At 37.9% G+C, this 15010-nt stretch overlaps 1 protein-coding gene across 24 annotated transcripts in view; it reads right to left on the bottom strand.

Annotated features, from left to right (window-relative positions):
* The window catches only part of PICALM (phosphatidylinositol binding clathrin assembly protein), a 119015-nt gene that overhangs the window by 13051 nt on the left and 90954 nt on the right, over positions 1–15010 (bottom strand). For 6 of the 24 annotated variants that reach the window (XM_080641830.1, XM_080641853.1, XM_080641847.1 and 3 more), the window contains 6 exons: positions 13029–13160; positions 12896–12926; positions 12621–12720; positions 9557–9580; positions 8065–8124; positions 4980–5084 (listed from right to left, as the gene is read on the bottom strand). In XM_080641830.1, coding sequence (XP_080497956.1) covers positions 4980–5084; positions 8065–8124; positions 9557–9580; positions 12621–12720; positions 12896–12926; positions 13029–13160 — 452 coding nt within the window. The remainder of the gene's footprint in view (positions 1–4979; positions 5085–8064; positions 8125–9556; positions 9581–12620; positions 12721–12895; positions 12927–13028; positions 13161–15010) is intronic. The other 18 variants (XM_080641841.1, XM_080641831.1, XM_080641849.1 and 15 more) reach the window with 3 other exon arrangements.

Here is a 15010-nt window from a genome sequence, read left to right as displayed (position 1 = left end):
TTTCTCAGGTGACAATCATCTAACATTTTAGCTTACAGTAGCTATTAGCCAATAAGTTAAAGCAATTTTGAAGACTGCTATATTTTCTATGGTTATAAGTGAATGAAAACAGTAAATTATATGATGGAAAAGTTGTTTTTCAACCAAATCTACTTGTTTGACAAATAATATTCAAAACTTCTTATGAGTCGGGTACCGTTTTAGGAACCAGGACACAGAATTAAACAAGCCACATAGAAGCCTGCCTCTAAAAGGGTTACAATCTAGTATCAGGGTCTCTTGCTAGATTGGATGGATGGATGGATGGATGTGCAGACAGACAGACAGATATCAGGTAGTAATAAGTTCTATAAAGAAAAATAATGCAGAATAAGGAAAAGAACTTCAGACCTCAGAAAGTCTGGAAAGAAACAAGAGATGAGCAAAGAATGAGTAAAGAGTAAATCTATTTTTATGACAGATGATGGACTTCTGGAAAACACAAGTAGCAGCAGAACACTGGATACTTATCAAGAATTGTAAAGGTATGGGGACTGAAGACCCTGAATATTCTGTTTACTCATTATTATTCTTACAAGAGACTTTGTGAGGTAGTTTTAACACATAAGGAAAACTGAGGGGATGTCTCATATGTTCAGTTATATTTAGATTCATTTCCTTAGATTTTTGAATGTACAGATAAGATGCTACAAATACTATCTATAGAAGTCATTCAAATATCTAGGTAATTGATTAAATTAGAAAGGCAAGGAACACAGGGAGATTTGGAAAATAAACACAGGAGAGAGAGGTTCAAAGCCAGGTGAAAACTGGAGACCACAAGAACGGTGGATCTAATGATAGCAGAGAAACAATTAGTGGGACTAGCTGACAAAATACATGGAGAACGGAGTAAAGGAATTCAAAGTAACATTAAAAGGTTCAAGATTCTAACTTTCAGCTGATTCAAATGACTACTGTGAGGAGACCAAAGCCTTTTTGGGCTACTTCACTGGCAACGGAATTTCTCTTTTTCTAATTATCAATTTGATTCCTTCATGTGCTCTTTCAATCAATAATATTTAGCATTAAGTACTCACTTCAAATTTGACTTCTCAACTAAAAACTGACTAATGTTCTCATTCTGTTCTACTCTGGCATAAAGAAATTAGGAAAAGGCATTTCTGTCATGGTTTCTTTTCATGCACATGGAAATTCTTGCACTTTTTTGGTGTTTCAGTGAGTTATGTGGATTTTAGAGGCAAAAGGATATAAAAACTTGGGTTAAGGCCGATGCTAGAGGGTCAGCAATTTTTTTAAAGATAGAGTTTTATGACAATTTCTTTTTAAAACCATATTAAAAAGATTAGCAAAACTAATTTAAATGTTTTGAGGTTGATGGTATTATCCAAAATTGAGAATGTTCTTTTATTTTTCTTTTTTTAATATATTCTATTGATTTTTTACAGAGAGGAAGGGAGGTGGATAAAGAGTTAGAAACATCAATGAGAGAAAAACACTGATCAGCTGCCTCCTGCACACCTCCTACTGGGGATGTGCCTGCAACCAAGGTACATGCCCTTGACTGAAATCGAACCTGGGACCTTTCAGTCCACAGGTCGATGCTCTATCCACTGAGCCAAACGGGTTAGGGCAGAGAATGTTCTTGATAATTATAGTAGTTACATTCTTAATGCAGTTTATAATCTAGAAGGAAACCCAAGGAATCTGCAGAGTGGTTCTGACAAAAGGAAGACAGTGCTCTGAAGGGGCCATATATAAGCTACTAGAGGCCCGGTGCACGAAATTTGTGCATGGGGGGGAGGGCCGGTGTCCCTCAGCCCAGCTTGCACCCTCTCCAATCTGGGACCCTTTGAAGGATGTCCTACTGCCGGTTTACAGGGATTGGACCTAAACTGGCAGTCAGACATTCCTCTCGCAATCCGGGACTGCTGGCTCCTAACCGCTCACCTGCCTGCCTGACTGCCCCTAACCACTCTGGCTGCCGGCTTGCTCGCCCCCAACTGCCCCCCACTGCCGGCCTGCTCGCCCCCAAATGTCCCCCCCCCCCCCCCGCCAGCCTGATCACCCCCAACTGCCCCCTGTGCCAGTGTGCTCACTCCCAACTGCCTCCCCTGCCAGCCTGCTCACTCCAAACTGCCCGCCCCCCGCTGTCCTGATCACCTCCAACTGACACCCACTGACACGGTGAGGGGCTGATGGCTGTTTGCAGGCTGGCAAAGCCCCCCAGCAGGGACCCCCACCCCATAGGAGTGTGGCCAGCCTGGGTGAGGAGCTGAGGGCTGTTTTCAGGCTGGTCACGCCCCCCCGGCGATCCAGGCTCCCAGCCCCTCCTTTTTTTCTTTTCTTTTTTTTTTTTTTCAGCTCCTCCTTGAGCGGAGGCCAGGGCCTGCTGGAAGCAGGTATCTGGGATTTATTTATCTTCTATAAATTGGAACTTTGCAGCCTTGAGCAGAGGCCAGGGCCGCTGGAAGCCTGGGTTGCCCCTGGCAACCCAAGCTCCCAGCCCCTCCTTGAGCGGAGGCCAGGGCAGGTACCTGGGATTTATTTATCTTCTATAATTGAAACTTTGTAGCCTTGAGTGGAGGCCAGGGCCAGCCAGGGAGGGCGGGAAGCTTGGCTTCCTCCATCGCCGGGGGCAACCCAAGCCTCCTGCTCGCTCCAGCTCCATGGACGCTGCCATCTTTGTTGGGCTAATTTGCATACTCGCTCCTGATTGGTTGTGGGTGTAGCGGAGTGATGGTCAATTTGCATGTTTCTCTTTTATTAGTGTAGATTAGTGTAGATAAGCTCAGTCCTATATCGATAAGGCAGTGTAGCACCAACAAGCATTGGAGGAGGATAAGAGATTCCTGGGGATAAGTTGAATTTCACTAGTCATTCAGTTAAAGAATCTTTCCAAGTTTCAGCTTTTTATATCTATAAAACAAGATGGTGATACTAGGTCCATCTATCTATCTTAAAGATTTTTTGAGAATAAGATAATTATTCTGTTTCTGAGACGGTAGCTTGCAAGACAACACCCAGACTGGGTGTAGAGTTAAGCCACACATCAGGAAAAAACTTCTGTAGCCAGCAATTTCAGGTAAATTTATAGCTCTGGACTACAGTGTGTGTTTTCTTCCTTAAATACATTTATGTTCTTATCCCTTAGTCTCTGACAGTGGTAAGATCCACATAACTAACTGAAACACCAAAAAAACCAACAAATTAATTCTTTAAAATAAATGATATATACCTGAAGATAGAAGAACAAAGAAAAAAGTAAAGAACATGAGAAAAACATAATCTCAAGAAAACATCTACATAAATAGTTAGGAAAATCATCAACATCTTAAAAGATTATCAAAATCTAGTTTGTTTCTTTAGCAAATTATGCCAGCATTTAAAAGTACTGCTGGTAAGCCCTGGCCAGTGTGTGCAGTGCATACAGCATTGGTTCCCATTCTGAAGGATCGCTGATTCGATTTCTGGGCAAGTACCTGGGTTGCAGATGCAATCCTGGCCCCAGTCAGGGCACATACAGGAGGCAACTAATTGATGTGTCTCTCTCACATCAATGTCTCTCTCCCCTCCCCCCTAACCCCCTTCTACTCTCTCTAAAAATCAATGGAAAAAATATCCTCAGGTGATGATTAACAACAAAAACAGTATTACTAGTATAAGACAGAATAGAAAAAAATCTATACATACACATAACCTGTTTTATTTAAAAGACGCATAAAGCCCTAACTGGTTTGGCTCAGTGGCTAGAGTGTCAGCCTGTGGACCGAAGAGTCTCAGGTTTGATTCTGGTCAAGGGCATGTACCTCGGTTGTAGGCTTCTCCCTGGCCCAGGCCCTGGTCAGGGCTTGTGTAGAAGGCAACCTATCAATGTGTTTCTCTCACACCGATATTTGTCTTTCCCTCTCTCTAAAAATCAATGAAAAAATATCCTCAGGTAAGGATTAAAATGAAGAAATTAAAAAAAAAAAACACCCCACAATGATTTTAAAGATAAATTCAGATGACTTTTAAAAAATGCATAAAAATTAACTGAGTTATAAAAGAGTAATTACTGCATCGATTACCCTGACTTCCAGGTGTAAAGTACTTAACTGATTAAAGAACAGGAAGAAAAGGTCACTGTAACATAAAAGAAGAGGCATCTGGGCAAACATATGAATTGCAAAGAACATGGATTTTACCTCTTAATAAGAACTAAATTCAAAATCTACTCCCAGTTACTAGTACTCCTCGAGATGCCAATTTATTAAAATGAGTTCAATACTCAAAAACTGAAAAAAGTGCCTGGCTGGTGAGACTCTGTTGTTGAGGTTTGATTCCCAGTCAGGGCACAAGCCCAGTTTGTGGGCTGGATCCCCAATGGGGGTCATGCAGGAGGCAGTCCATCATGTTTCTCTCTCACTGATGTTTCCATCTTTCTATCCCTTTCCTTTCCTCTCTCTAAAATCAATGAAATTTAAAAAGGCTGAAAATGAAAGGATCTCCTAATGCTTCACTAGACTATGAAATACATGAGAATAGATTCAGACTGGATCAACACCAACTAATTCTGGCAATGTAACACTATATGCACTGGCAAGTGTAAAACTACATGCATCCAGTGGAAAAAGAATAATAAGTTCATTACCAACTGCACTGGCACTCCAAATGCCAAGGCAGTGGAGCTCTGAGATCAAAGTTTCCAGGGTTCACAAAGGAGACCATGCCAGAATCATGAACAGAAAGTAGGTTCCTTACCCTCAGAAAAAATGTCCTCTCTAGCATCAACAGTAAGTTACCAAGACTTCCATCTTTAATATTTATAATCTGCTTGTCCTTTCCTTCCAAATAATCAATAATCCTAAAAGCTTTTGGATGAGGAAGATATAAAGCAATAACCTGCTTCTCAAGTTGTATGAAAGAAAATTTTTAGCACTGTGCTCCTTCCACACCAAGCACATCAAAACAGTTACATGTAGCACATTAATTAATACCTGTGCTCCTGATACAGGGCCAAAGGGGTTTGGTGGTCTCATGACAGGCTGGTTGTATATTAAGGTTGGTTGTGTCATTACAGGTACACTTCCCATCTGAGGTGGCTGAAAAATAGAAAAATACCAAGTTAAAGAATGCGGCTCACATCTCCCTTATTATAAAACTAGAAGCCCGATGTATGAAATTCCTGCAAGAGTAGGCCTTCCCAGCCCCAGCTGCCTCGGCCCTCGTGGGCCCTGTTGCCTTGTGGCCCCGCAGCCCCATCCACTGATCGTTCTGGAAGGTTGTTCTGCTGTCCTGTCTAATTAGCATATTAGCTCTTTATTATATAGGCTAAGTAAACAAGAAGGATAATAGGGAGGAAAACTACTACTACTTTTGCTTTAACTCAAAGGAAAAATTCCTATAAATGCAAATAAGACTGACAGCTAAAAATTTTTTAAGAGTATTTAGTTTGGTATGGAAAGTCTTTAATGTGCCCATTTTTAAAGCCTGTATAAAAGCTTAGGTTTTTCTATACAATGAGTTGTAAAATTTAAACCTTATGACAGTACACCAGACAAAATAATTTAGACCAAAAATTTTTCAAATTTTCCAGCTTTAGATATGGAGAAACTTAAAATTGTAAAATGACTAAGACAGTTCAAAGTAACTGCCTTTGTATATCAAATCAAATTCTTATGCCATCATGCACAGCTGATTCTTTGAAGAATTACTCTATGTTTTTTTCATCTTATTTGAGACATTTTAAGAAAGAAGAATCAAGAAGAAGCTTAATTAATACACAGAGTTTAGTTCATTCTTGACTAACTGAAAATAGAATCTCAACTGATCATCTCTTGCTTTAAAAATTACCACTCCAAAAACAAAACAAACAAACAAAAAAAACACCACGCCAGCCCAGCCACAGTGGCTCAATGGTTGAGCATTGCCCTATGAACCAGGAGGTCACAGTTCGATTCCTGGTCAGGGAACACGTCTGGTTTGAGGGCTCTATCCCTAGTGTGGGGCGTGCAGAAGGCAGCTGATCAATGATTCTCTCTCATCATTGATGTTTCTCTCTCTCTCCCTTCCTCTCTGAAATCAATAAAAATATATAGATATTAGAGGCCCAGTGCACGAAATTCACGCACTGAGGGAATGGGCCTAAGCCGGTAGTCGCACATCCTTAGTGCTGCCGCAGAGGCAGGAGAGGCTCCTGCCACTGCTGCTGCGCTTACCAGCCTTGAGCCCAGCTTCTGGCTGAGCGGCGCTCCCACTGTGGGAGTGCACTGACCACCAGGAGGCAGCTCCTGCGTTGAGTGTCTGCCCCCTGGTGGTCAGTGCGCTTCTTAGCGACCGCTCGGTCCGCCTTTCGGCTGATTTGCATATTAGCCTTTTATTATATGGGATATTTAAAATTACCACTACATGCCCTAGCTGGTTTGGTTCGGTGGATAGAGCGTTGGCCCGCGGACTGAAGGGTCCCGGGTTCAATTCTGGTCAAAGGTACATACTTCAGTTGCAGGCTCCTCCCTGGCCCAGGCCCTGGTCAGCGCATGTGCAGGAGGCAACCAACTGATGTGCTTCCCTCATATCAATATTTGTGTCCATCTTTCCCTCTCTCCGCCACTCTCTCTCTCTCTCTCTCTCTCTCTCTCTCTCTCTACACACACACACACACACACACACACACACACACACACACAAATCGATGGAAAAATATCCTCAGGTGAGGATTATAAAAACAAAACCCACAAAACTTAACACTCCATGGTATAAAATTAACATAATCAGTGACAAACTAGAACACATAAACCACTGTGTTATTTGGTAAAATGCAATATAATCTTATCTTTCTATAACTTCTATTTAACCTTTCAAGTAGACTCTTATTTTTAGAAACTTCACTTTAACTTTATTGCCTGAGTTTTTGTACAGACTCCTTTTTTATGTAATGACCATCAATCCGAAAGCTGTGAAATTTCTTCATATGCAGGAAAAGACCTACTTCCAGAAGATGTAAAGGAAAAAGTAGCACAAGCACCACCATAGCAATACCAAGGGATATATAGCGCTATCTCTTATCAGCAACAATTCCTCAAACATGTACAGGGAGTTGAAGTCACTACCTCCATTTCTTATCTAAGTGAGTCTATATATGAAGAGAGTTAGGAGAATAAGGGCAATGTAGAATGTAGATTATGGCCAGCTTAAAGTTAGAGAGCAGTTTTTGTACTATACCAACCACTGTCATGGGACAATTTCTCTGGCTTTTAATTGACTAATTTTACCTCTACATAATTCAAGAACTATTAATTCTTCCCTTCCCCTACAGTATTAAGCTCTAAGACTTCACTGGTCACAGCAACGAAGACTTGGAGTCAATATTAATGTTTGAGTTTGTAATGAAGTATAAAATACCTAGCAAAGTTATGATGAAAAATAAGCCACTAATACTGTGAATGTTAATAAATGATATCTGTTGTATGACTATTCTACAAATACTTACGAAACCAGTGAATGTTGTGGTGCACACCAAGGTTCTGTGTTAGGCACTAAGGGTTATGGGTGGCAGTAAGTTCTTTTTGCAGTTACATTTGTAATAAAAACGTGTTAAATATGAATCAACCTATTTTTAAAAAGCTGTGTATAGAAAAACTAGAGGCCTGGTGCACAAATTCACGCATCAGTGGAGTCTCTCGGCCTGGCCTGTGGGATCGGGCTGAAACTGGCTCTCCGACATCCCCAGAGGGGTCCCGGATTGTGGATTGCAAGAGGGCGCAGGCCAGGCCGAGGGACCCCACCAGTGCACAATCAGGGCCAGGGAGGGACGTGGGAGGTTGGGAGGTTGGCCAGCTGGGAGGGACAGCAGGAGGGCTCCAGGATGGGTCTGGCCCGTCTCGCTCAGTCCCAATAGACCGGACCCCAGAAGCAAGCTAACCTACCGGTCGGAGCATCTGCCCCCTGGTGGTCAGTGCACGTCATAGTGAGTGGTTGAGCTGCCTTTGCATATCATTAGCATATTACACTTTGATTGGTTGAACAGATGACCGGACGACTGGACACTTAGCATATTAGGCTTTTATTATATAGGATACTTACAATTCCATATCCTATCATGCCTGTGGGTGTAGTAGCAGGATAGGCCATTACAGGTGGTGCCTGAAATAGTAAAAGAAAAAATAAACAAGAAAGTATAACTCCTGTATGTCAACTGAGTTCAAGGAATTAATAGCTGTAGTTCCACTAAAAGAATTGCTAAGACAGCTGTGATTAAATGTGACACATGTGATCATTAATAACTGTCAATTTGTCAACTATAATAAAAAAAAAAAAGTCAATGCTCAATGAAAAAAGGTGCCTTGCAATAAGCAGAAAAGCAGAATGATTAGAAAGAAAAAAAATACCATTTAAACTTAGATACTTAAACAATGATCTAAGATTTCAATGGGCTTTTTCAGCTTCAAAAATCTTCAGATTTTAAAAAATCTTCGTAATTCTTAACTTTAAAGTCTATTACTATCATAAAAACTGTTTATCCAGAAAAAGTAATAAATTCTGAATGTTTTCCTAGGCTCTTCAGTTTTTAAGCAAAGAAAAAACTAAAGGTCCCAAATCAATTAACAATTTGGTCTTCCAAAAAATTAATTTCAACAGACCTAATTCACTTTTTTCAAAGAACCCCAAAGAGTTCAAGCCACTGCTGAGTATAACTATTTCTATAAAGCACACAGTTCTTACACAAAGTATGTACACTAGCATTCCTTATTAATTCCATAAATTATTTAAACTATCTTCTGCAAAGCAGCAAAGCTGAGGAGCAATGCATTTTTAAATCTGTTTATGCTTTAATGCTTCACAGAACCACACACCACTAAGATGTTTAAGTTCCCCTCCTCCTCCTCCTACTTTAACTCATGCTCTGTAAATATATACTTAGCACAAATCACTTTAGATATATTTGCTGTCTTAACAACATTCCCTGTGTGTGTTATCTTATAATGATAACTAAAACTGAATACAGGTGAAAGACCAATAACACTGCTAAAACATTAAAAAACAACAACTGGAAATATATGGCAATTTAAACATATGCATGGAGAAGGTAAATGAAGCATAACTAAAGTGAATAGTTAGAAGTTTAGTGTTTGGGTGAGCATGTAGGACTTATTGGCCTCTCCTTACTTAAAAACCAAGAGCTGCAAGAGCAGAAGACAAACTGCCAAGTACAGCAGAAGCCTGTAAGATTTCATGCAATTGTTATTTTCAACATTACCACAATCAACAACATTTCCCTTCATTCAGAAGTCATCAAGTGCATAGTGGCAGCACAGACACACACACACAGACACCCAGCCATCTGGCAGCAAATGGCAGAATATTAAGCAAGAAAAAAAATTTGTATTTCCCATGCCATCATCAGAATCAATTCTGCAACACACCCATGAAATCAGTAGATGCTAGGAAGAATTTTTGGCACACTGAAAATCTGAATGTGAAAACAAGTAATAGCTGAAAGGTTATGAGATTCTGCTACAGCAGTGGTTAATAGCATGCCAATTTATTGCAAAAAGGCTAGTTTTTGGTCACTTACGTATTGTGGAAAATGCATGCCATTCTGTTTTTCCCAGGGAGAACAATTACATAATGCAATAACACTGGATTAGAACAAATACTTACACAACAGAAAATACACAGAGAGCATTTTAGTTCACATGTACATTCACTAACTACCTAGAATCCCCTTGTATTTCCAGTATCTAATGGAAGACATCTATACTAAAACACTATCAAGGTTGACAAGGGAAACTTAGTCTTTGGCATTATCCCCTTCCACACATAATAGTTTACTGATTACAAGTGTCATTAAAACATAAAACCTATCAGTAGTGTCAACAGTACAAAATTCAATGCATCCACTAACAAGGTGGGGTCTCTAATAACAACAAGGATGCATCATATAACATCTAGGAAAAAAAACAAGCATAATTAAAAGATGTGTAGTATAACATTATTATATATTTTAATAAAATTACAAATAATTTGTTTTAAATTTTTTAAAAATTGTAAAACCTTGACAGTGTTTAAGGATTAATAAAAAGATTAGAAATGTAAAGAAATGTAATAAGCAGCAGTTTACCTAAGTAGTAATCACATCACCAGCCCTAAATGTTAGTCATTAAAAAGAAATTCTACAAAATACATACACACAAATATTTTAACAAAATCTTAAAAGATGATACACATCACCATATATGACACAGCACCATAAATATTGCTCTTATCAACTTATACACAAATTCTAGATCGCTAGATGTCTATTATATTCCAATAGTCAATCTTAGGTAAAGTGCTATCTAACTCCTAATATTTCATATGGATTAATACTAATTCAATGTAAAATAAAATATCCATTGTATCTTCATATCAGCATTTGGATTTACATCACTCCTCATATATTATCAATGTTTAATTCACACCTGAGGCTATAAAATCCACTAGCCTAACCTCCTGCCATTCCCCACTGTGTTACAGTGGGGAAAACACTGGATTCAGAGTCAGAGAGATGGATTTCAATTTAAATCTGTTTTCTAGTTGCTCTGCACTTGGAAAAAAAATCACGTAACTTCATCCTTACAACTGGGATGATATCTATTCAAACACCCCCAAGAGTGTACTTTTTATAGACTTAAGATAGTGCCTGTGTGTGTGTAAAACCTCAACTATTTAAATATAAGGTTTTATTTTTAGTGATGGTAGTGACGACTATCAGTGAAAAGTTACTGCCTTAAAAAGGTGGCTAAATCAATATTATTATCTATTTATGAAGACTGAAGATAACAGAATTCTTTAGATTTCTATCAGCACACTATTTTATGATTAACATAAGGAAAACGGCAATATTCTGAAAGGGATTTAATAACAAGTGGCTATAACAAGGATAAGGCGGAGTCTCTAATAACAACAGGAAGGCTAATTCAATGTGTAGCTTGTGCTGTCAAAATGCTGCTATTCGTACACTGTTACAAGAAAGCATGTTTCAAAATTTTCCACAAAAAGAAATTGGTTTTCTCTGACCCAGGAAGACTTACTGGGATGGTAAAAAAGCAGTTGACCAAGGATAGGAGTACACCCCCAAAGCTAATCTGGATATCTACAACTTAGAGTAATTAAAAACAGTAACAGAACTTCTTCATAACTAAATGCTAAATAATTAACATATGCAATTAATCTTCATTATTCATGGATTTTGAATTTGCAAATTTACCTACTCGCTAAAATTTATTTGTAATCTGAAAATCAATGCTTGTAAATGCTTTTGAGGTCATTTAAGGTCATTTATGGACATGTGTAGAGTGGTGAACAATTTGTCTCCCTGGGCATTCATTCCCAGCTGAAGCTGAACAAGCGAGACTCTGCCAGATTTCAGCTCTAATAGGAAGATGACGAAGAGGATGGAGAAGGAAGGGAATAGTGCAGTAGTGAGAAGCAAGAAGCTCTGGCTTTGGGGCCAGTGGACAGAACTAGAATTTCAACTCTGGTACCTGTTACTGGGGTTGCCTCAGACAAGTCAAGTAATACTTCTAAACCTCATTTTCTCTTTTGTAAAATAAAATATATAAAATCTACCAGAACACGTTTTTTAGGATTTACGTAAATCTAGGTAAGATGTGTGTGTGTGTACGTGCGTGCCCATGATTATACCCACACACAGTTGATTCTCTATCAACTGTATTTGTGTTCTTAAAGTCACCCTAACACTGAATTAGTAAACACTGAACCATTGTTGGGCAAATATGTATGTGTGTGTGAACCTAGCAATGGTTCAGTGTTCTGGTGACTTCAAGAACATAAGTGCAGCAAATAAAGAGAATCAACTGTATGCATCATATGACAATATTAGTAAAAGCCAAGCAAATATAGTTTCTTTACCAATGGTGAGATCAGAAAAAAAGAAAAATTTTATGTTCTACATAAATTAATAATAAATTTGAAACTAGTGGTAGAGGGTAGTGATTAAGGGCATATGCTTTGGAATTAGGCTATCTGGGTTCTAAAAACCCATCTAATAACTTAAGAATTCTGTGATCCTGGACATAAGTACTTAACTTTGTGTCTCCATTTCCTCATTTGTAAAATGGGGACAATAATAGTTGCTACCATTTAAGTTTAATTTGAGGATTACAGAAAATAAAACCATATATATTATTTATTAGAATATGCCTGACACAAATAACCTTTAAATAAATGTTAGCTATTAAAATGTACCTGCGCCTGGTCAGTATGGCTTAAGCATCAACCTATGAATCAGGAGGTCACAGTTCAATTCCCTGTCAGGGCACATGCCCAGGTTGCAATGTGGGGCATGCAGGAGGCAGCCAACTAATGATTCTCTTTCATCATTGATGTTTCTCTCTCTCTCTCCCTCTCCCTTCCTCTCTGAAATCAATAAAAAATACATTTTTTAAAAATAAAGAAAAATTTTAAATGTAGCTGCAAATATAGTCAACTAAGTCTCCTTAAATACAAATTACTTATACTTCTAAAACTCAATAATAACAATTTTTCCATTTATGTCCATCACTTTAAAAACATTCTTATGTTACACATTTACCTAAATTATTTGTGTTAGTATATCATAAGCTATTTTCACTCACCACTGTTGCAGCATTCCAAGCAGTTGTTGGTGCAACTTTTGGTTGCCAGTTAGATCCTCCAGTTAACTTCTTTTCACCTGGCTGACTCCAATTTACATCACTTTAAATAAAGATAAATGAGAATATTAAATTCTGTTATCATGAAGTTTCTTTACTATCTATTTAGATTGAACAGAGCATTTAAAATGCAAATGACATCTCTACACACACTTTCAAGATGAAAGCCAAATCCACCTCTAAGCAGCACATGGGAAAAAATACAAATAAAAACTCACTTCTTAGTGGTTCCATTTCCAATGCCAAGATCTAGGACAGGGGAAAAAAGAAATCTGTTAAAAACTACTTTTAAAAGATAAATAAATAAAACAACTTATTTTAAAGAAGATTAGAGATCCAAATAATACTTACTGCCCACAAGATTGGCTAAAGATGAATCCAAGTCATCAGATACCAGCTTGTTAGGTGGAAGTTTGGAAACAGGAAGACTCTGGTTCTGAGAGGCCACTGTTGGTTTGAGAAGTCCACCTAGTTCATCAAAGCCTTAAAGTTACAAACAGACGAAATAGGATTTGTAAGGAACTTTCTGGTGCTACAGCTTTCTAAAGGAGGTCTCTGCCTTTTCTCATTGTTTGTTTACCAGGAAAGTTCTCCAAAAAATGGGTACTAAATATACTCTTAAATGGAAAAAGAAGAAATTCACCATTTAAGTGAACTGATTGAGAAGGCCATATTTCCTTTGACAGAAATAATGTCTTATTTCAGGACAATATTACATTAAGGTTAAAGGGGTTGAAGAAAGCACTCAAGTAAACTTATTCCAAAGTTGTAAAAGAGAAAGGAATGAAATACAATTCTCTCCCTTACCCAACAACATTTTCTTAAGACTCACTTATACCTAAAGCAATACAGATTAAAAAAAAATACATCTCTGGAAACTTTCAGAAAAGTTTCTTTTAAGAAATAATATTTTACAGACCCTTTTATACTCTTCAAATGGAGAATATAAGGTGTATGTAAAATAGTACATTAGAAGCTAGTCAAAATGAATCATTTTAGGTCTTTCTAAAACTAGCTAACCTAAATTATACCTGAGAAATTGCTAAAGTATACTCCAACTGCATAAGATGATCTAGTAAACTAGGACATTGCTTAGAAATGAAAATAAAATCCCTATGGTTCTCTACTGAAGGGTAGAAGGTAAAAATAATCCAATCAAACCAACCCCGAAAGGACTACTAGTAAATAGCTCAATCTAGGAATACCAGAGAATCTGAAAAAAGGAAGTCATTAAAAATGGCACTTTAGCCCTAGCTGGTTTGGCTCAGTGGATAGAATGTTGGCCTGTGGTCTCAAGGGTCCTGGGTTCGATTCCGGTCAAGGGCACAAGGGCTCAATCCCCAGGAGGGGGTGTGCAGAAGGCAGCCAATGATTCTCTCTCATCACTGATGTTTTAATCTCTCTTTTCCTCTTCCTTCCTCTCTAAAATCAATTAAAAAATGTATTTTTAAAATGGTGCTTTACTAGTACATAGGGGGGATAAATGGTGATTGAAAGAGACTTGATTTGGGGTAGTGAACGCGTAATAAAATATATACATGATATATTACAGAATTATACACCTGAAACCTATATAATTTTATTAACCAATGTCACCCCAATAAATTCAATTAAAAGATGGTGGTTTACAAAATATAAACAATTGGTCTCTTTTTTTAATCCCCTTTCCCAGCAAGATAAACTCAAAAAAAAAAAAGTCAAATGCATCAACAAATATAATTATAATCCTACTAATGTAAGGGAAAGAATAAATACATCTACTTGCTTCTTTCTTTTTGGGCGACAAATAATTGTATATTATTAAATTAAGACCATGTCAATATATTTCTTTAAATGGCTTGAATTTACTACTAACCCAAATCAAAGGCCATCACATGTTAATAGAAATGTCAATTTTATAAGACCTCTTAATCATTATAAACTTCCAATTAACAAGATATTAAATGGAAATAATTAAGTAGAAAACTGGCTCTACAGATTTATAGTAAAGGATCATCCTCAAAACAATACAATGCCCCTCCACCCACAACTCTGATATTTAATATATCCTAGCTATTTATCTCAATAAGTACCCCAGGTTATATTTTTCTTGTTTTCAAAAAAGCCAATTTCCTTTCAGTAAAGGTAAAAACTATAATGAGTAATCTACACATAGCCACTATCATCTCAGCACTCTAATCTGAGCAAAATCTTTTTCCCCTGTCTCTTATTTAGCTCTAGGAGAAACAAAAATGCCACTAAGAAAGAGTAACAGTTAATAGTCCCGTGAAGCTCTCATCTAGTGGTTGGAGGAGGAGGAACAACTTTTTTGGCTACTGCAATTTAATCTATTT

Source organism: Plecotus auritus, assembly GCF_963455305.1.
Source record: "Plecotus auritus genome assembly, chromosome: 9".
Lineage (NCBI taxonomy): Eukaryota > Metazoa > Chordata > Mammalia > Chiroptera > Vespertilionidae > Plecotus > Plecotus auritus.
Note: the sequence above shows the minus strand (reverse complement) of the source record. Positions and strands in the feature narration are given on the sequence as shown.